The following is a 15979-nucleotide window of genomic DNA, read 5'->3' as shown; positions in this document are numbered from 1 at the left end:
CTTAAATTAAACTGATGGAAGACTACCAAAGTGATTAGAACTACTGACTGAAAAAATAAGTGGCATTAAAGGTTAAGCAATTTCAGTGAAATACAAAAAAAAAAAAACATCTGATCATTATACAGTGCTTTGAAAGAACTAAACACACTAATGATGTATATTTTGAACATATCTGCATGAGAAAACCACTGGATAGAGAGATCCCACTGGGAAAGTGCTACAGGTGATGGACTTCAGAAGTAAGAATAATGTTACATAACTAATAAACAATTCTTGAACAAACATAATTGATTAAACCTACTCAAAACAAACTCCCTATTTGTGACTCTAATATTTGACAACAAAGCTACACTTCATGAGATGTAGTAATATCACCACTCTGAAGCATGCCTCATAATAATAAAAAATTGCCAGTTCTTCCAAATTCCAAGTAACCAACCATATGAATTGACACCAAAAATGCTGTTTTTTGGAATGCTAGAAGGCAATACAAATAAATATAGAAAATAAATTCTAATGGCCTTTGTTCCTTAGTGATATTACAAATATTAATGTCTTAATCATAAAATATCAATGCATTGTCATGTTAAACCAGCATTCTCTGGTACCCTTTCCCTCAAATTACAAAGTGGAAATAAAAGTTATTATTCCATTACATACATAAAATGTACAGTGTCAAACGACACAATATAACTACACCAACAAATAGTCTTGACAATAAGAAAACAAGGGCAAAAAACTCAGCAATTATTTGTCACACTACTAAGGACAGGATGCTGCCCTTCACCACCACTTGGTTTAAAACAACTTTGATAAATAAATAGTGGTGATGTCCTGGCTCTGCTCCACCCCAGCACAGTACCCCATCATATTTTTTGTCAAAACAAAGAAAGTCCCTTACTTCTGCATGACAGACTTCCTGATGATGAGATCATCCTCCAAATCAGCTTCATTTGCCATGAACAATAATCTCTTCCCCGTATTGTCTACACCAATGAAATCTCTCTGTTCAGCTGAAAACCAAGAAGCAGAAAAAAGTGAAATGACACAAGTTATTCATAGTTTACTCTACTTATTAAACCACCTTTAATAAGGACATCTTAAAGCAAAATATATTTTGTCAAATTATCTATTCCTGTTTACACTGTTAGTGCTTTAACTTTTGCAGATGAAACTGGGATGAACAGTATTTTTGAAACATATAATTTAATGTCCACAGGCCATTCTTGTATGTAGAACAACATAGCAATACTGGTATGATACAAAAATAACATACAGGACCATGAAGGTACCTGAAAGTAACAGGCAAGTTCTTACCACATCATCTTAACTACAACAGCATTTCCCCCAACTGGTTTGATGGATGGGGTCTTCTCCAGCAATCAGAATTTTATAAAAATTTCAAAGCTCTCACAGTTATGGATAAAGTACAGTTGTGTACACTTACCATAAATGTAGATGTTCGAGTGTATTCACTGTTGCAATCATTACACTTGGGTTATCCTGCCAGGGGTTGCCCTCAGTCGGCTTGAATACAAGAGGCTTAGTATTTCTGTGTCAGTTGCTGTCATCAGTGGTACAAAATCAGCCAGCCTACGCCATTACATCAGTTTTTCTTGCCCCAACTGTCAGAAGCCCCCAAATAGGGAGCTAGGTTATGGTGGAAGAACATCACCAGTAGAAAGTAAATACCAAAGATTTACTGTAAGGAGAGAGAGAGAGAGAGAGAGAGAGAGAGACAGAAGGGGGATGGAGGGTGGGAAACCAGGACTGCAACAGTGAATACACTCGAACATCTACATTTATGGTAAGTGTACACAACAGTACTCTGTTCTTCGTGTTTCACTGTTGCAGTCATCACACTTGGGTTGATTCTCAAAGCTGAAGAAAAGGGTGGAGGGAGTCAAGAAGACTGGGGGCTGGCTAGGATGCCCTGCAAGACTGCGGTGGCAAAGCCTGCCCTGGATTTGGAGAAGATTGGCAGGTGGTAATGTCTGGTGAAGGTATGAACAGAAGTCCATGTTGCAGCCTCCAGAATGTCCCTGGTGGGGACCCCTCTGAGAAAGGTTGCAGAGGTGGAGGTTGCCCTTGTGGAATGCATCCTGACCCCCTTTGGGGGCAGTTTCCTGTGCTGTTTGTAGCAGAAACGGATGCAGTGTGCTATGCATTTGGAGATTGTTTGTTTGGATATGGCCTTGCCCTCTGACCCTGCTGCAAAGCTGACTAGCAATTGGTCAGTTTTTCTAAAAAAATTTAGTCCTATCCAGATAGAATCTGAGCTGTCTGTGCACATCTAGAGAGTGCAGAATCCTTTCCCCCTTGTTTTGTGGGTTAGGGAAATAGGTGGGCAAATGAATGGATTGGTTGAGAGCCATACTGGACACCACTTTAGGCATGAAGGATGGGTTAGTCCTGAGGGAGACCCTGTCAGCATGGAAAATGCTGAAGGGCTCTACAGCCATGAGTGCTTGTAGCTCTGAAACTCTTCTAGCTGAAGTGATGGCCGGAAGCAAGGCTGTTTTCAATTTTAACTCTGCTGAAGCTGCAGGCTCAAAGGGGGTAGGGTGAGCTTTTCCAACACAAAGTTAAGGTCCCAAGCTGGGGTAGGAGTTCTTCTGGGTGGCCTTAAGTTGTTAGTCCCTCTTGGGAACTGTTTAATGAGAGGGTTTGAGAAGAGTGGTGGCTCTGTGTTGTAATGAGCAGAAATGGCAGAGGCATGAATTTTAATAGAAGAGAAGGATAGACCCCTGAGTAGTAAGTCTGCTAGGTAATCCAGGATGAGAGGTAGGGAGGGCTGTGCTGTTTTGGATCCCTTAGCCTGGATCCAGTTGCAAAACCTTTTCCACTTGTCAGCATAGGATTTTCTAGTGCGGGGGTGTATGGCCTCACGTACAACATCCAGGACTTGTTTGCTTAGGCTGGCAGCTGGAGGACAGCTCAAGGAATAAGCCAGGCTGCCAGGTTCAGGGTCTGCAATTGTGGATACCTGAATTCTCCATTCTTCTGGGTCAGGAGTGTTGGGATCTGAGGTAGGTGCCATGGTGGCAGGGGTGACGGGCTGCGCAGCAGTGGGTACCAGTGCTGGCGTGGTCAGTCTGAGGAAATCAAGATTGCCCTTGGTTTTTCCTCCCTTATTTTGAGCAGTACCCTTGAAATGAGTGGTAGAGGGGGAAATGCATAGATCGAGAGGTTTACCCATTGGAAGGACAGAGCATCTACTTTCCTGGCCTTGCTGTGAGGCTCCCTGGTGCAGAATTTGCTGAGCTGATTATTGGAGTGGGAGGCAAAGAGGTCCACCTTTGGGGTGCCCCATTTCTGGGTTACAAGGTTGAAGGTTCTGTGGTCTAGCTGCCACTCGTGTGGGTCTAGCAGGTTTTTGCTTAAGTTGTCTGCCAGAGAGTTTAGAGAGCCTGGCAGGAATTGTGCTAGCAGGTGTATTTGCATGGCTGAGGCCATGTGCCAAAGGGGTCATGGCTAGCCTGCAGAGAGGATAAGAGTGAGTCCCTCCCTGCTTGTTGATATACCACATCACTATGGTGTTGTCTGTTTTGACCACTAGATGCCCAGGGGAGAGTAGGGGTCTGAATGCTGTCAGGGCATGCTGAACAGCTAGCGTCTCTTTTTGCTTGATGTGCAGATGTATTTGATTTGGGCTGCAATGGCCCTGAATGCACCTGCTGTCCAGGTGTGCACCCCAGGCATAGTCTGATGCATCTGTGGTGAGGGTCTGGGCGGCGTGGGGATGTGAGAAGGGAAGTCCCTTGTTTTGGTTGCATGGTGCTGCCCACCAAAGAAAATCTTTCCTTAGACAGGGTATCATAGGTATGACAGTTTTCAGATCTTGAGAGTGTTGACACCAAAGGCTTTTTAGGTACCACTGTAGATTCCTCTTATGCTGTCTGCCATATGGAGTGAGTAGAATGCAGGAGGGCATGAACCCTAGAGCTTGCAGGATTTTCCCTGCGGATAACTGGGTTCTGGTGGCTAACAGAGAAGTAGCCTGTCAGGTAGGCTTGTTTTTCTGGAGTAAGGAATGCCATCTGGGATGCTGTGTCCAGGCTTGCTCCCAGGAATACAATGTTTTGTGTGGGGACTAGTTTTGATTTCTTTTCGTTGACAGTATAACCCCAGGGAGGTCAGTAGGTTCTTTACAAAGGTCAGGTGCTGTAACAGCTTTTCCTGACTGTCTGCCTGAATCAGGCAATACTCTAAGTAGGGATAAATTTGAATATTTCTTTGTCTGCAAAAAGCAATGGCTGGAGCTAGGCATTTTGTGAAAACTCTGGGAGCAGTGGATAAGACAAAGGGAAGCGCAGAGAACTGAAAGTGCATAGATCCTGCCCTGAAATGCAGATATTTCTTGTAAGATTCCCTGACTGGGATGTGTAGGTAGGCCTCGTTTGGGTCTAGGGTGGCTAACCAAGCATCCATGGAAAGCATAGAAAGAAGCTGATGGAGGGTGAGCATTTTGAATTTTGGTATCACCAGAAAGCTGTTTAGAAAGGATAGATCAAGGATTGGGCACTAAGTGCACTCTTTTCTGAGTACCAGAAAGAGTCTGGAATGGAAACCTTGGCCTATCTGATCTGCAGGAACATGCTGTATTGCCCTCATGGAGAGCAGGGAATGGACTTGCGTTTTGGCATCTGCCCACTGGTTTGGAGGAAGATAGTACAGTTGTGTACACTTACCATAAATGTAGATGTTCGAGTGTATTCACTGTTGCAATCATTACACTTCAGTTATCTACTTGCAGTAGCCCTCAGTCAGCCTGATTAACAAAGTCTTGGATCCTGCGTCGGTTGCTATCCCTTCTTCCGTGACTTTGGGTCGTCAGGGGTATAAAACATGCAGTCGACGCCATTACATCAGTTTTTCTTGCCCCAGATGTCGGGTGCCCCCCTAATGGGAAGCAATTAAATATATAAATATACAAGGATATACCTCAAACAAAAAAGCAAATATACCAAAAAGCTTTTAAGCATAGTAAAGGAAAGTAGAGGTACAGCCAAAAGAAGTTAGGGGGCTGGAGAGAGGGTAACCAGGACTGCAACAGTGAATACACTCGAACATCTACACTTATGGTAAGTGTACACACAAATGCACTATGTTCTTCGTGTTTCACTGTTGCAGTCATTACATTTGGGTAGATTCCCAAAGCTAAGATTGGGAGGAGGAATTTAAGTAGCATTAGGACCAGCTATAAGACCCTGCAAGACTGCAGTGGCAAAACCAGCTCTGGACTTAGAGAAGATTGGTAAATGGTAATGCTTGGTGAAAGTATGTACAGAACTCCATGTAGCAGCTTCTAGGATGTCCCTGGTAGGGACGCCTCTGAGAAAGGCTGTAGAGGTAGATGCAGCCCTGGTAGAGTGGGGTCTGATTCTCTGTGGATAAGTTTTCCATGATGCTTATAGCAGAAATGAATGCAATGGCCTATCCATTTAGAAATGGTTTGCTTTGAAATAGCCTCCCCCTCTTTCCCTGCAGCAAATGCCACCAGCAGTTGTTCAGATTACCTTTGAGGTTTAGTCCTGTCTAAGTAGAATCTAAGTTGTCTGTGCACATCTAAGGAGTGCAGTATCCATTCCCCTTTGTGCTGTGGATTAGGAAAGAAGGTTGGCAAATGAATGGACTGATTAAGAGCCACACTGGATAGCACCTTGGGCATGAAGGATGGACTGGTTCTGAGGGACACCCTGTCTGCATGAAAGATGACGAAAGGCTCCACTGCCATAAGAGCCTGAAATTCAGATACCCTTCTTAACGAAGTGATTGCTAAAAGGAAAGCTGTTTTCTAAGAAAGAAATTTTAAATTTGCAGTAGCAGCTGGCTCGAAAGGAGGAAGAGTGAGTTTCTCCAAGACAAAGTTAAGGTCCCAGGCTGGAGTTGTGGTTCTCCTCAGTGGCCTTAAATTTTTGGGCCCTCTGAGGAACTGCTTGAGCAGTGGGTTAGAGAAGAGGGGAGGTTCTGTGTTATAATGAGCTGAAATGGCTGAGGTGTAAATTTTGATGGAGGAAAAGGAGAAGCCCTTGTGAAGCATCTCAGTTAAGTATTGTAAAATATGTGGTAAATTGGGTGCTGCTGTGCTCATCCCTTGATATTGGTTCCAGGCACAGAATCTTTTCCATTTCGCAGCGTAAGTTTTCCTAGTACTAGGTCTCCTTGCCTCTAAAATGATATCCATCACCGGTTTACTGAGGGATGGTAAAGGAGAGATTAGGTAATTAGCTAGGCTGCTAGGTTCAGTGTTTGAAGCTGAGGGTGCAGAATCTGGTTCTCCTGCTGAGACAACAGGGAAGGTGTCTGAGGCAGGTGCCATGGGGCCAACCATGACACACTGGGGTACACCAGTGTTGGCGTGGCCAGTCTGGTGCAATCAAAATCATCCTTGGCTTGTCCCGTTTGATCTTTGGTAGTATTTTGGAGGGCAGAAGTAGAGGAGGAAAGGCATAAACTGATAGGTTCTCCAGCTGAAGGACAGAGCATCCACTTTCCAAGCTTGTTTGTTGGGAATCCTTGTGCAAAATTTGTCCAATTGATAGCTCTGGGGGGAGGCAAACAGGTCTATATCTGAGCTCCCCCGTTTGCTTGTCAACATGTTGAAAAGCCTTGGTTCCAATTTCCACTCGTGTGGGTCCATGAGGTTTCTGCTTAGTCCGTCTGACAGTGTATTTAGTTTTCCTGGCAGGAATTGAGCTTGTAGATTCACTTGGTAGCCCAAGGCTGTGTTCCACAATGCCATGGCTAGTCTGCAGTGGGGGCAAGAATGCGTACCCCCCCTGCTTATGTACCACATAACTGTGGTGTTGTCCGTTTTTACCATTAGTTGTCCTGGAAGAATGTGATCCTTGAAGGCTGTCAGAGCATTCTGTACAGGTAACATTTCTTTCTGATTGATATGCAGGTGAATTTGACTTGGGTTCCATTTGCCCGAATGCACTTTCCTGCCAGGTGAGCCCCTTATGCATAGTCTGATGCGTCTGTTGTTAGGGCTTGGGCGGCAGGGGGTAGCGTGAATGGTAGTCCCTTGTTTTGGTGGCGGGCCTCTGCCCACCAAAAGAACTCTGGGCGTAGGCAAGGTATGATAGGAATCATGGCTTCTAGATCCTGAGAATGTGAACACCATGGGCTTTTTAGATACCATTGTAGTTTCCTCATATGCAGTCTTGCATATGGAATTAGAAGAATGCAGGAGGCCATGAACCCCAAGGCTTGCAGTATTTGCCTTGCAGACAGCAGGGTTTTTGTGACCACTTCTTTGAAGTAGGTTGTCAAATGAATCTGTTTCTCTGGCGTAAGGAAAGCCATCTGGGAAGTTGTATTCAAGCTTGCTCCCAGGAATATAATTTGTTGACAGGGTAGCAGGTGTGATTTCTTTTCGTTTATGGTGTACCCCAGAAAAGTCAGTACCTTTTGTACAAAGGCCAGATGATTCAAAAGTATGTCCTGGCTTTCTGCCTGAATTAGACAATCGTCCAGGTATGGGTATATTTGAATATTTCTTTGTCTGCAAATGTAATAACTGGGGCTAGGCACTTTGGCTTATCTACTGCGCCCAGGGTATTCACAAAGGGCAGTGCAGAGAAAGTACAGTTGTGTACCTACCATAAATGTAGATGTTCGAGTGTATTCACTGTTGCAGTCATTACAGTTGGGTTATCCTGCTGGCAGGCTACCCGCATTCGGCCCGAGTTCCAAAGTCTAGGTCCGGCATCGGTTGCTGTCGCCTCCTCCCTGACGTCAGTGCGCCAGGGGTATAAAAGATGCAGCCGACGCCATTTTCTTCAGTTTTTCTTACCCCAGATGTCAGGTGCCCCTAAAATGGTAGGCTAAATTATGCCAATAAGCATGCATGGACAAAAAACTTTTCCTTCATCTACAAGCAAATACACCACATAGGTTGTATAGAATAGAGAAGTACAGATAAGTCCCAGCAAAGGATAAGGGGGATGGTGGGAGGGTAACCTGGACTGCAACAGTGAATACACTCGAACATCTACATTTATGGTAGGTACACAACTGCACTATGTTCATCTTGTTTTACTGTTGCAGTCATTACAATTGGGTTGAATCCCAAAGCTAAGGTTGGGAGGCTGGCTAAATAGGATTAGGAGAGGCTATCAGGCCCTGCAGAACTGCAGTGGCAAAGCCTGCCCTGGATTTAGAGTACAGAGGTAAGTGATAGTGCTTTGTAAAAGTGTGCACTGAACTCCAAGTTGCAGCCTCTAAGATGTCTTTGGTTGGTACTCCTCTGAGGAAGGCTGCTGAAGTGGCTGCTGCTCTGGTTGAATGTGGCCTAATGCCCTTATGCACTGATTTGCCATGCTGTGAATAGCAGAAACGAATACAGTGGGCTATCCATTTTGAAATAGTCTGCTTTGAAATAGGCTTTCCTTGTGACCCTGCAGCATATGCCACTAGAAGTTGTTCAGTCTTTCTGAAAGCTTTGGTTCTGTCCAAGTAGAAGCGTAGCTGCCTGTGAATGTCCAAAGAATGCAGACTTCTCTCACCCTTATTCTGTGGGTTTGGATAAAATGTAGGCAAATGAATTGTTTGGTTAAGGGCCACACTGGACACTACCTTAGGCATAAATGTAGGGTGTGTCCTCAGAGAAACCCTGTCAGGATGGAAAATGATAAAAGGTTCCACAGCCATGAGTGCCTGTAACTCTGAGACTCGTCTAGCGGAGGTTATTGCTAGGAGCAGAGCTGTTTTCCAGGATATGAATTTTATATCAGCTGCAGAGGCTGGCTCAAACGGAGGCAGTGTAAGTTTTTCCAAGACATAGTTGAGGTCCCATGCAGGTATTGGTGCTCTCCTTGGAGGTCTTATGTTTTTGGCCCCTCTGAGGTACTGCATTAGTAATGGATGAGAAAAAATAGGTGGTTCTGTATTGCAATGAGCTGAAATGGCAGAGGCATGAATTTTAATTGATGAAAAGGAAAGGCCTTTATCAAGCATCTCAGTTAAGTATTGCAAAATCTGAGGAATATTTGGAACAATCGTGTCAAAACTTTGTGCCTGGTTCCAAGCACAGAATCTTTTTCATTTTTCTGCATAAGATTTTCTGGTGCTAGGCCTCCTAGCCTCCAAAATAACATCCATCACTGCTTTAGAGAGAGGTGTGTCTTGAATAGCTACATTATCCGCCATGCTGCCAGGTTTAAGGTCCTGAATTGGCTGTGCAGTATCTGACTGTCTTATTGGGTCAATAAGTGAGGAAATTTGAGGTAATGCCCAAGCTGGGCATTGAGACAAGTTCTTTAGGATTGGGTACCAGTGCTAGCGGGGCCAGTCTGGGGTAATCAGTATCATTTTTGGTTTCTCTTGTCTGACCTTGAGGAGTACCTTGGGGAGGAGAGGCAGAGGAGGAAAGGCATATACTGTTAGGTTTTTCCAGCTGAAAGATAGGGCATCCACTTTCCATGCTTGCTTGTGATAAGTCCTTGTGCAGAATCTCTGTAGTTGGTAGTTGTGAGGGGAGGCAAATAGATCTAAGTCCGGGCATCCCCAGTTCCTTGTTATCATGGTGAAGTCTTGTAGATCCAATTTCCACTTGTGGGGATCCATTAGGTTTCTGTTTAGTTAGTCTGCCAGAGTATTTCTCCTTCCTGGCAGGAATTGTGCTTGCAGATGTACTTGGTAAGTCAGTGCTGTGTCCCACAAGTTCATGGCTAGCCTGCAGAGAGGGTAGGAATGTGTGCCTCCTTGCTTGTTTATGTACCACATGACTGTAGTATTGTCCGTCCTTATCAGTAGTTGTCCTGGATGAAGTAGATCCTTGAAGGCTGTCAGGGCATTCTGAACAGCTAGCATCTCTTTTTGATTGATATGTAGATGCATTTGGCTTGCGGACCATGTGCCCTGAATACATCTTCCTGCCATATGGGCCCCCCAGGCATAATCTGATGCATCTGTTGTCAATATCTGCTTGACTGTGGGTAAGGTGAATGGCTGTCCAGTTTTGTGGTGACAGGTTTTTGCCCACCATCGAAACTCCTGTTGCAGGCAGGGAATGAGGGTAATTATTGTTTCCAGGCTGTGGCAATGTTGAGTCCAAACGCTTTTTAGATACCATTGAAGTTTCCTCATATGCAGTCTTACATATGGAATTAGCAGTATGCAGGATGCCATGAAGCCCAAAGCCTGCACAGTTTTTCTTGCAGATAACTGGGTCTTTGTTGCCAGCATTTTGAAATAAGTAGTCAGTTGTCTGTGTTTGTCTGGCGTGAGATGAGCCATCTGGGCAGTTGTATTTAAGCTTCACCCAGGAATATTATCTCTTGAGAGGGTACGAGTTTTGATTTCTTTTCGTTTACTGTGCACCCTAAACCTGTTAGTAATCTTTTTACAAACTCCAGATGCTGTAGTAGAATGTCCTTGTTCTCTGCTTGAATAAGGCAGTCGTCCAAGTAAGGATATATTTGTATTCCTCTTTGTCTGCAAAATGCGATTACTGGTGCCAGGCATTTTGTGAAGACCCTGGGCGCAGTAGATAAGCCAAAGGGCAGTGCAGAGAATTGGTAGTGCATTGAGCCAGCTATAAATCTGAGGTATCTTCTGCATGATTGTCTGATTGGGACATGCAGGTATGCCTCTTTTAGGTCTAAAGTCACACGCCAAGCCTTCTTGCCCAGCATGGGCAGAAGCTGCTGCAGAGTTAACATTTTGAATTTTGGAATATCCAGGAATGTGTTTAGGATAGACAGGTCCAGTACTGGCCTCCAGGCTTTGTCCTTTCTGGGCACCAAGAATAGCCTTGAGTAGAATCCTAGTCCCTGCTCTTGCTGTGGTACTAGCTGAATGGCTCTCATGTCCATGAGGGATGAAACTTGTTTTTGTGCCTCTGCCCATTGATTGCGTGGCAGGTCTGGCATTCCGTTTTGCCTTGGCAGGGTGTGAAAGTGGAACCTGTAGCCTTGTGATACGATATTTAAAACCCATTTGTCCTGGGTGATCATGTGTCAATTTTGTGAAAAAAGTGCTAGTTTACCCCCCAAAGGGGCTGCCAGAAGACAAGTGCTTGGTGCTGGCAGTGGAAAGTCATTGAGACTGTTTCCTGTATGGCTGTGATTTTTCTTCTCCGCTTTTGGAGGTAGAAGCACCCCATTGTTTAGGCCTGTACGAGCCTTGGGGCTGTGATCTGCCTCTGGGACGTCTGTATTTGCCTCTTTGTGGTCTGTCTGATACTGGAAAGGACCAATTCTTTGTAGGCCAGTTTCTGCTAAATCTGGGAGGCTGTACCTGCAAAAAATCCTTGACTGTTTGTATAGATTTTGCTTTGTCCTCCATTTTCTTCAACACCTCTTCTGCTTTAACACCAAACAAGGTATCATGCTGTAATGAAGCATCTAATAGTTTTGCTTTAACATGATCAGGCAGATTCTGTTCTTTTAACCAAGCATGCCTCCTAATGACAGAACCTGTAACAGCGGCCCTGCAGGAGGCCTCTAGAGAATCAAAACCACATTGCAAGGTATGCTTTCCTACTTGTTCAGCTGCATGCAATAAATCCTGCATTTCTTTGTTTTCAGCACATTCTGAATTTGTCAACATTTTCTGTTTAAGCAGTGACATAAGATATTGCTGATATTTAAGCATATGAAACTGGCAATTTAAAGCTCTTACAGCCAAGATAGCAGAAGTATAAATCTTTTTCCCCCATCTGTCCAGGGCTCTTGAATCCCTATCAGAGGGGATAGGGTTTTTTGCAGTGGAAGCCTTGACCCCTTTGGGACCCTGAGAGATAGTTTCTGGGTCAGCAGCAGGGTTTTTATAAAGAAATTTATGTGAATCAGGAACCCTGTAGTATCTGTCTGGCTTAACAGGAGCTGGTGGTAAAGAGTCAGGAGACAGACCGGACTCTGAAAATACATCATCTACAATGTCTAAAACAGGAGGTATAGCAAGGGGCCTGTGCTGAGGTAATAAAAGGAAGTCTCTGAGCCTTTTCTTAGATTCTGAGTAATCTTGGCTCTCCCAGTGGAAATGCTCCCTCATAGTATGCAGGGTCTCCCCAAAAGAGTAATCCTCAGGAGGAGAGGCTGAAGGGATAGATTCTTCAGCATCAGAATCCTCACAGGGAGGAAGAGAATATTCCTGTTCAGAAGAGGAAACAGAGGAAATGGAAACCTGATCTGAAGACTCATATTCTATCTCTTGCCTAGGCCTCTTATCAGGAGGGGGATGGGAACCCCTGATCAAAGTATTTAGGTCTTCGGCCATTTTAAGCATCTGTTTTTTAGGCATGGTGGCCTGTCCAGGAGAATGCTGGACTTGTTTCTTTGTCTTTAGAACTGCTTTAGTCTTTGCCTTTGAAGCTGAAGAAGGTTTCACATATAACTGTGTAGACCTGAAAACACCCTCAGAAGCCGATGCCTGCTCAGCGGCTCCGGACCCATCTGAGGGAATAGTTTCCGAGTGTCCAATACCTTCAGTTTCCAGAGGCCTAGTCAGCTCCACGTGGGAGTCGGAAGCGGCCTGTGGCTCTGAGGTAGTGGGCATTAGGGGCTGCAAAAGCGCCTCACTGAGAACCGGTGAACCGGCGACAGGCCTAGCAGAAGCCTCGTCGTCTGTTTTGGACCTCGGATGCCTGTTTTCTTTTTCTTTGCGCTTTTTATAAACTCCGGTAGTCGGTTGTTCCGACGGCATTATATAATTGAATCTTCTGCCAAAGTAATGAAATGCAAAATCGTACCGACGCTTAATAGTGCGTTGGTTAAATCTAGCACAAAACCGACAACTAGCAACGTCGTGGTCAGGGCCTAGGCAAGGAATACAGTAAGAATGAAAAAGTACAGTTTTGTACCTACCATAAATGTAGATGTCCGAGAGGAATGCATCTGCAGTCTTTACAAATGGGTTGTCCTGTCGTCAGGCAGCCCTTCGGTCGGCCGGATTCCAAAGTCTGGGTCTGGCTTCGGCTGGTGTCGCACTTCACCAGACGTCATTGCGGCAGTTTTTCGGGTATAAAGGCATCAGCCGACGCCATTTTCCTCAGTGTTTCTTGCCCCAGATGCCAGGTGCCCTCTTGGATGGCTAAATTTGGATAAATGCCAACGTTTCCAAATAGTAGAGAGCAAACACATAAAATAAGCATGTATGTACATATATACAAACAAATACACCATAATAGATCCCCCCCAAGCTAGCTGAAGATTGGCAAATACCCTAGGAGTACCTCAGAGGGAAGGAGGGTGGTAATCCTGACTGCAGATGCATTCCTCTCGGACATCTACATTTATGGTAGGTACAAAACTGTACTATGTCCTTCAAGGATGCATTTGCAGTCTTTACAAATGGGTAGAATACCATAGCTAAACTAGGGGAGGAGGAAAGAGAAGAGATTATGGTGTAGTTAGGATCCCTTGCAAAACAGCAGTGGCAAAACCAGCACGGGATCTAGAGTATAGAGGTAAGTTATAATGCTTGGCAAATGTATGCACGGAGGTCCAAGTAGCAGCCTCTATAATGTCCTTGGTAGCCACTCCTGAAGAAAGCTGTGGTAGTGGCTGTAGCCCTTGTGGAGTGAGGCCTGATGTTCTCTGGAGTTTTCTTTCCATGGTAGGAGTAACAAAATCTAATGCAATTTCCTATCCATTTGGAGATTGTCTGTTTAGAAATTGGACTTCCTTCCTTTCCTGTTGCATATGCTACCAGCAGCTGGTCAGTTTTTCTATTGTTTTTTGTCCTGTCCAGGTAGTAGCGTAATTGTCTGTGTACATCCAAGGTATGTAAGAGCCTTTCTCCCCTGTTCTGTGCGTTGGGAAGAATGTAGGAAGGTGGATAGCCTGATTTAAAGACACTCTGGATACCACCTTAGGCATAAATGTAGGATTTGTTCTCATGGACACTCTATCTTGATGGAAGATTAGGAAGGGTTGCACTGCCATTAATGCCTGTAGTTCAGAGACCCTTCTTGCTGAAGTTATTGCCAGCAGGAAAGCAGTCTTCCAGGATAAGTATTGTAATTCTGCTGCTGCTGCTGGTTCGAAAGGAGGAAGAGTCAGTTTTTCTAACACAAAGTTCAAGTCCCATGCTGGCAATGGAGGTTTCCTGGGAGGTTTCACATTTTTAATTCCTCTCAAACTGTCTGAGCAGAGGATGCGAGAAGACAGGAGGATCCAAGCTGTACTCTGCTGAAATAGCTGATGCATGTATCTTGATGCAAGAGTAGGACAGGCCTGAATGGAAGAGCTCCGCCAAATACTCCAGGATGTTGGCTATGTTCACCAGTGTCACCTCTTGCCCTTTTGCAGTACTCCAGATGAGATATCTTTTCCATTTTGCTACATAATTCTTTCTTGTTGAAGGTCTACGAGCCTCCAGGATTATGTCTTTAACCCTTTGGGATAAATTTGGGTTAATTGCTGTTATGTAATGTTCCAGGCAGTTAGCTGCAGAGTTTTTAGGTTTGGATGCAGGATGTTGTAGTTGTTCTGTGTTAGCAGTAATGGGATCAGGGGCAGTGCCCATATTTGTTCCCGGGACATGCTCCTCAGCAGTGGATACCAATGTTGTCTTGGCCAGTCTGGGGCTATCAGAATGATCCTCGGACGTTCCTCTTTGATTTTCAGAAGCACCTTGTGCATCAAAGGAAGTGGAGGGAAGGCGACTGCTGTCAGGCTTTTCCAACTGAAAGATAGGGAGTCCACCTTCCAAGCAAGTGGGTGGTAAGTCCTTGTGCAGAATTTCTTCAACTGATGATTGAATGGGGATGCAAACAAGTCTATTTGTGGTAATCCCCATTCTCTTGTGATGGTTTTGAAGATGTCCGGATGCAGCATCCATTCGTGGGCATCTGTTGTAGTTCTGCTTAATATGTTTGCTAGAATGTTTTCCTTCCTGGTACATAAATTGCCTGTAACTGAATGTTGTAGCTCAGAGCCACATCCCATAGGTCCAGTGCCAGCCGGCATAGAGGGTATGAGTGTGTGCCTCCCTGTTTGTTGATGTACCACATAACTGTGGTGTTGTCTGTCCTTATCATCAACTGGCCTTCTTGGAGAAATGGTCTGAATGCCTGGATTGCCAATTTCACTGCCATCATTTCTTTTAGATTTATGTGCAGATGTAGCTGGTCTTGAGTCCATAGGCCTTGAATGCACTTGTCCATCATGTGTGCCCCCCAACCGAGGTCTGAGGCATCTGTTGTGATGGTTTGTCTTGGTTGACTTTTGCAGAAGGGTAGTCCTGTGTTTGATTGGCAGGCCTGGGCCCACCATAGAATCTCTTGCTTCAGGCATGGGATTCATTGGAATTTTGGTTTCTAGGCTGTGCTGGTGCTGGGACCACAAATTCTTTAGGTACCACTGCAGCTTTCTCATATGCAGCCTGGCATGAGGGACCAGTATTATGCAGGATGCCATGAAGCCTAGAGCTTGTAGCACTTTTCTTGCAGTTAAATGGTTATGCTTTGTTAATGCCAAGAAGTAGAGAGGAAGTTGCTCTTTCTTTTCTGTAGTTAGAAATGCCATTTGTTTTGATGTGTCCAGTTCTGCACCCAGAAAGGTTATTCTTTGGGATGGAATCAGCCTTGACTTTTTTGTATTGACTGTATATCCCAGGGCTTGCAGCAGGTAGATGACTCTTTGTAAGTCTTCTGATAGTTTGTTTTTGTTGTCCGCTTGTATCAGGCAGTCATCCAGGTAGGGATAGATTTTAATCCCCTGAAGTCTGCAATGAGCGATTACTGATGCCAGGCATTTTGTGAACACTCTGGGCGCAGTAGATAAGCCAAAGGGCAATGCTGAGAATTGATAATGCTCTGATCCTGAAAGAAATCTGAGGTATCTTCTGCAAATTGGTCTTATGGGGACGTGCAGGTATGCCTCCTTGAGATCTAGAGTTACCAGCCAAGACTCCTTGCCCAGCATGGGAAGAAGCTGCTGTAGGGTCAGCATTTTGAATTTTGGAACAATGAGGAATGTGTTTAAAGCGGACAGATCTAGAATAGGCCTCCATTTGTTTTCTTTTC

The 15979-nt window shown here is 44.7% G+C and overlaps 1 protein-coding gene across 1 annotated transcript in view; it reads right to left on the bottom strand.

Annotated features, from left to right (window-relative positions):
• EIF2B3 (eukaryotic translation initiation factor 2B subunit gamma) overlaps positions 1-15979 on the bottom strand; it is a 1604034-nt gene that overhangs the window by 1276138 nt on the left and 311917 nt on the right. Inside the window, exon 5 of the mRNA XM_044085761.1 lies at positions 902-1013. Coding sequence (XP_043941696.1) covers positions 902-1013 — 112 coding nt within the window. The remainder of the gene's footprint in view (positions 1-901; positions 1014-15979) is intronic.

This window comes from Protopterus annectens, chromosome 10.part0 (assembly GCF_019279795.1).
Source record: "Protopterus annectens isolate FY-2018-M chromosome 10.part0, PAN1.0, whole genome shotgun sequence".
Lineage (NCBI taxonomy): Eukaryota > Metazoa > Chordata > Ceratodontiformes > Protopteridae > Protopterus > Protopterus annectens.
This window is presented reverse-complemented; position numbering and strand designations above follow the sequence as displayed.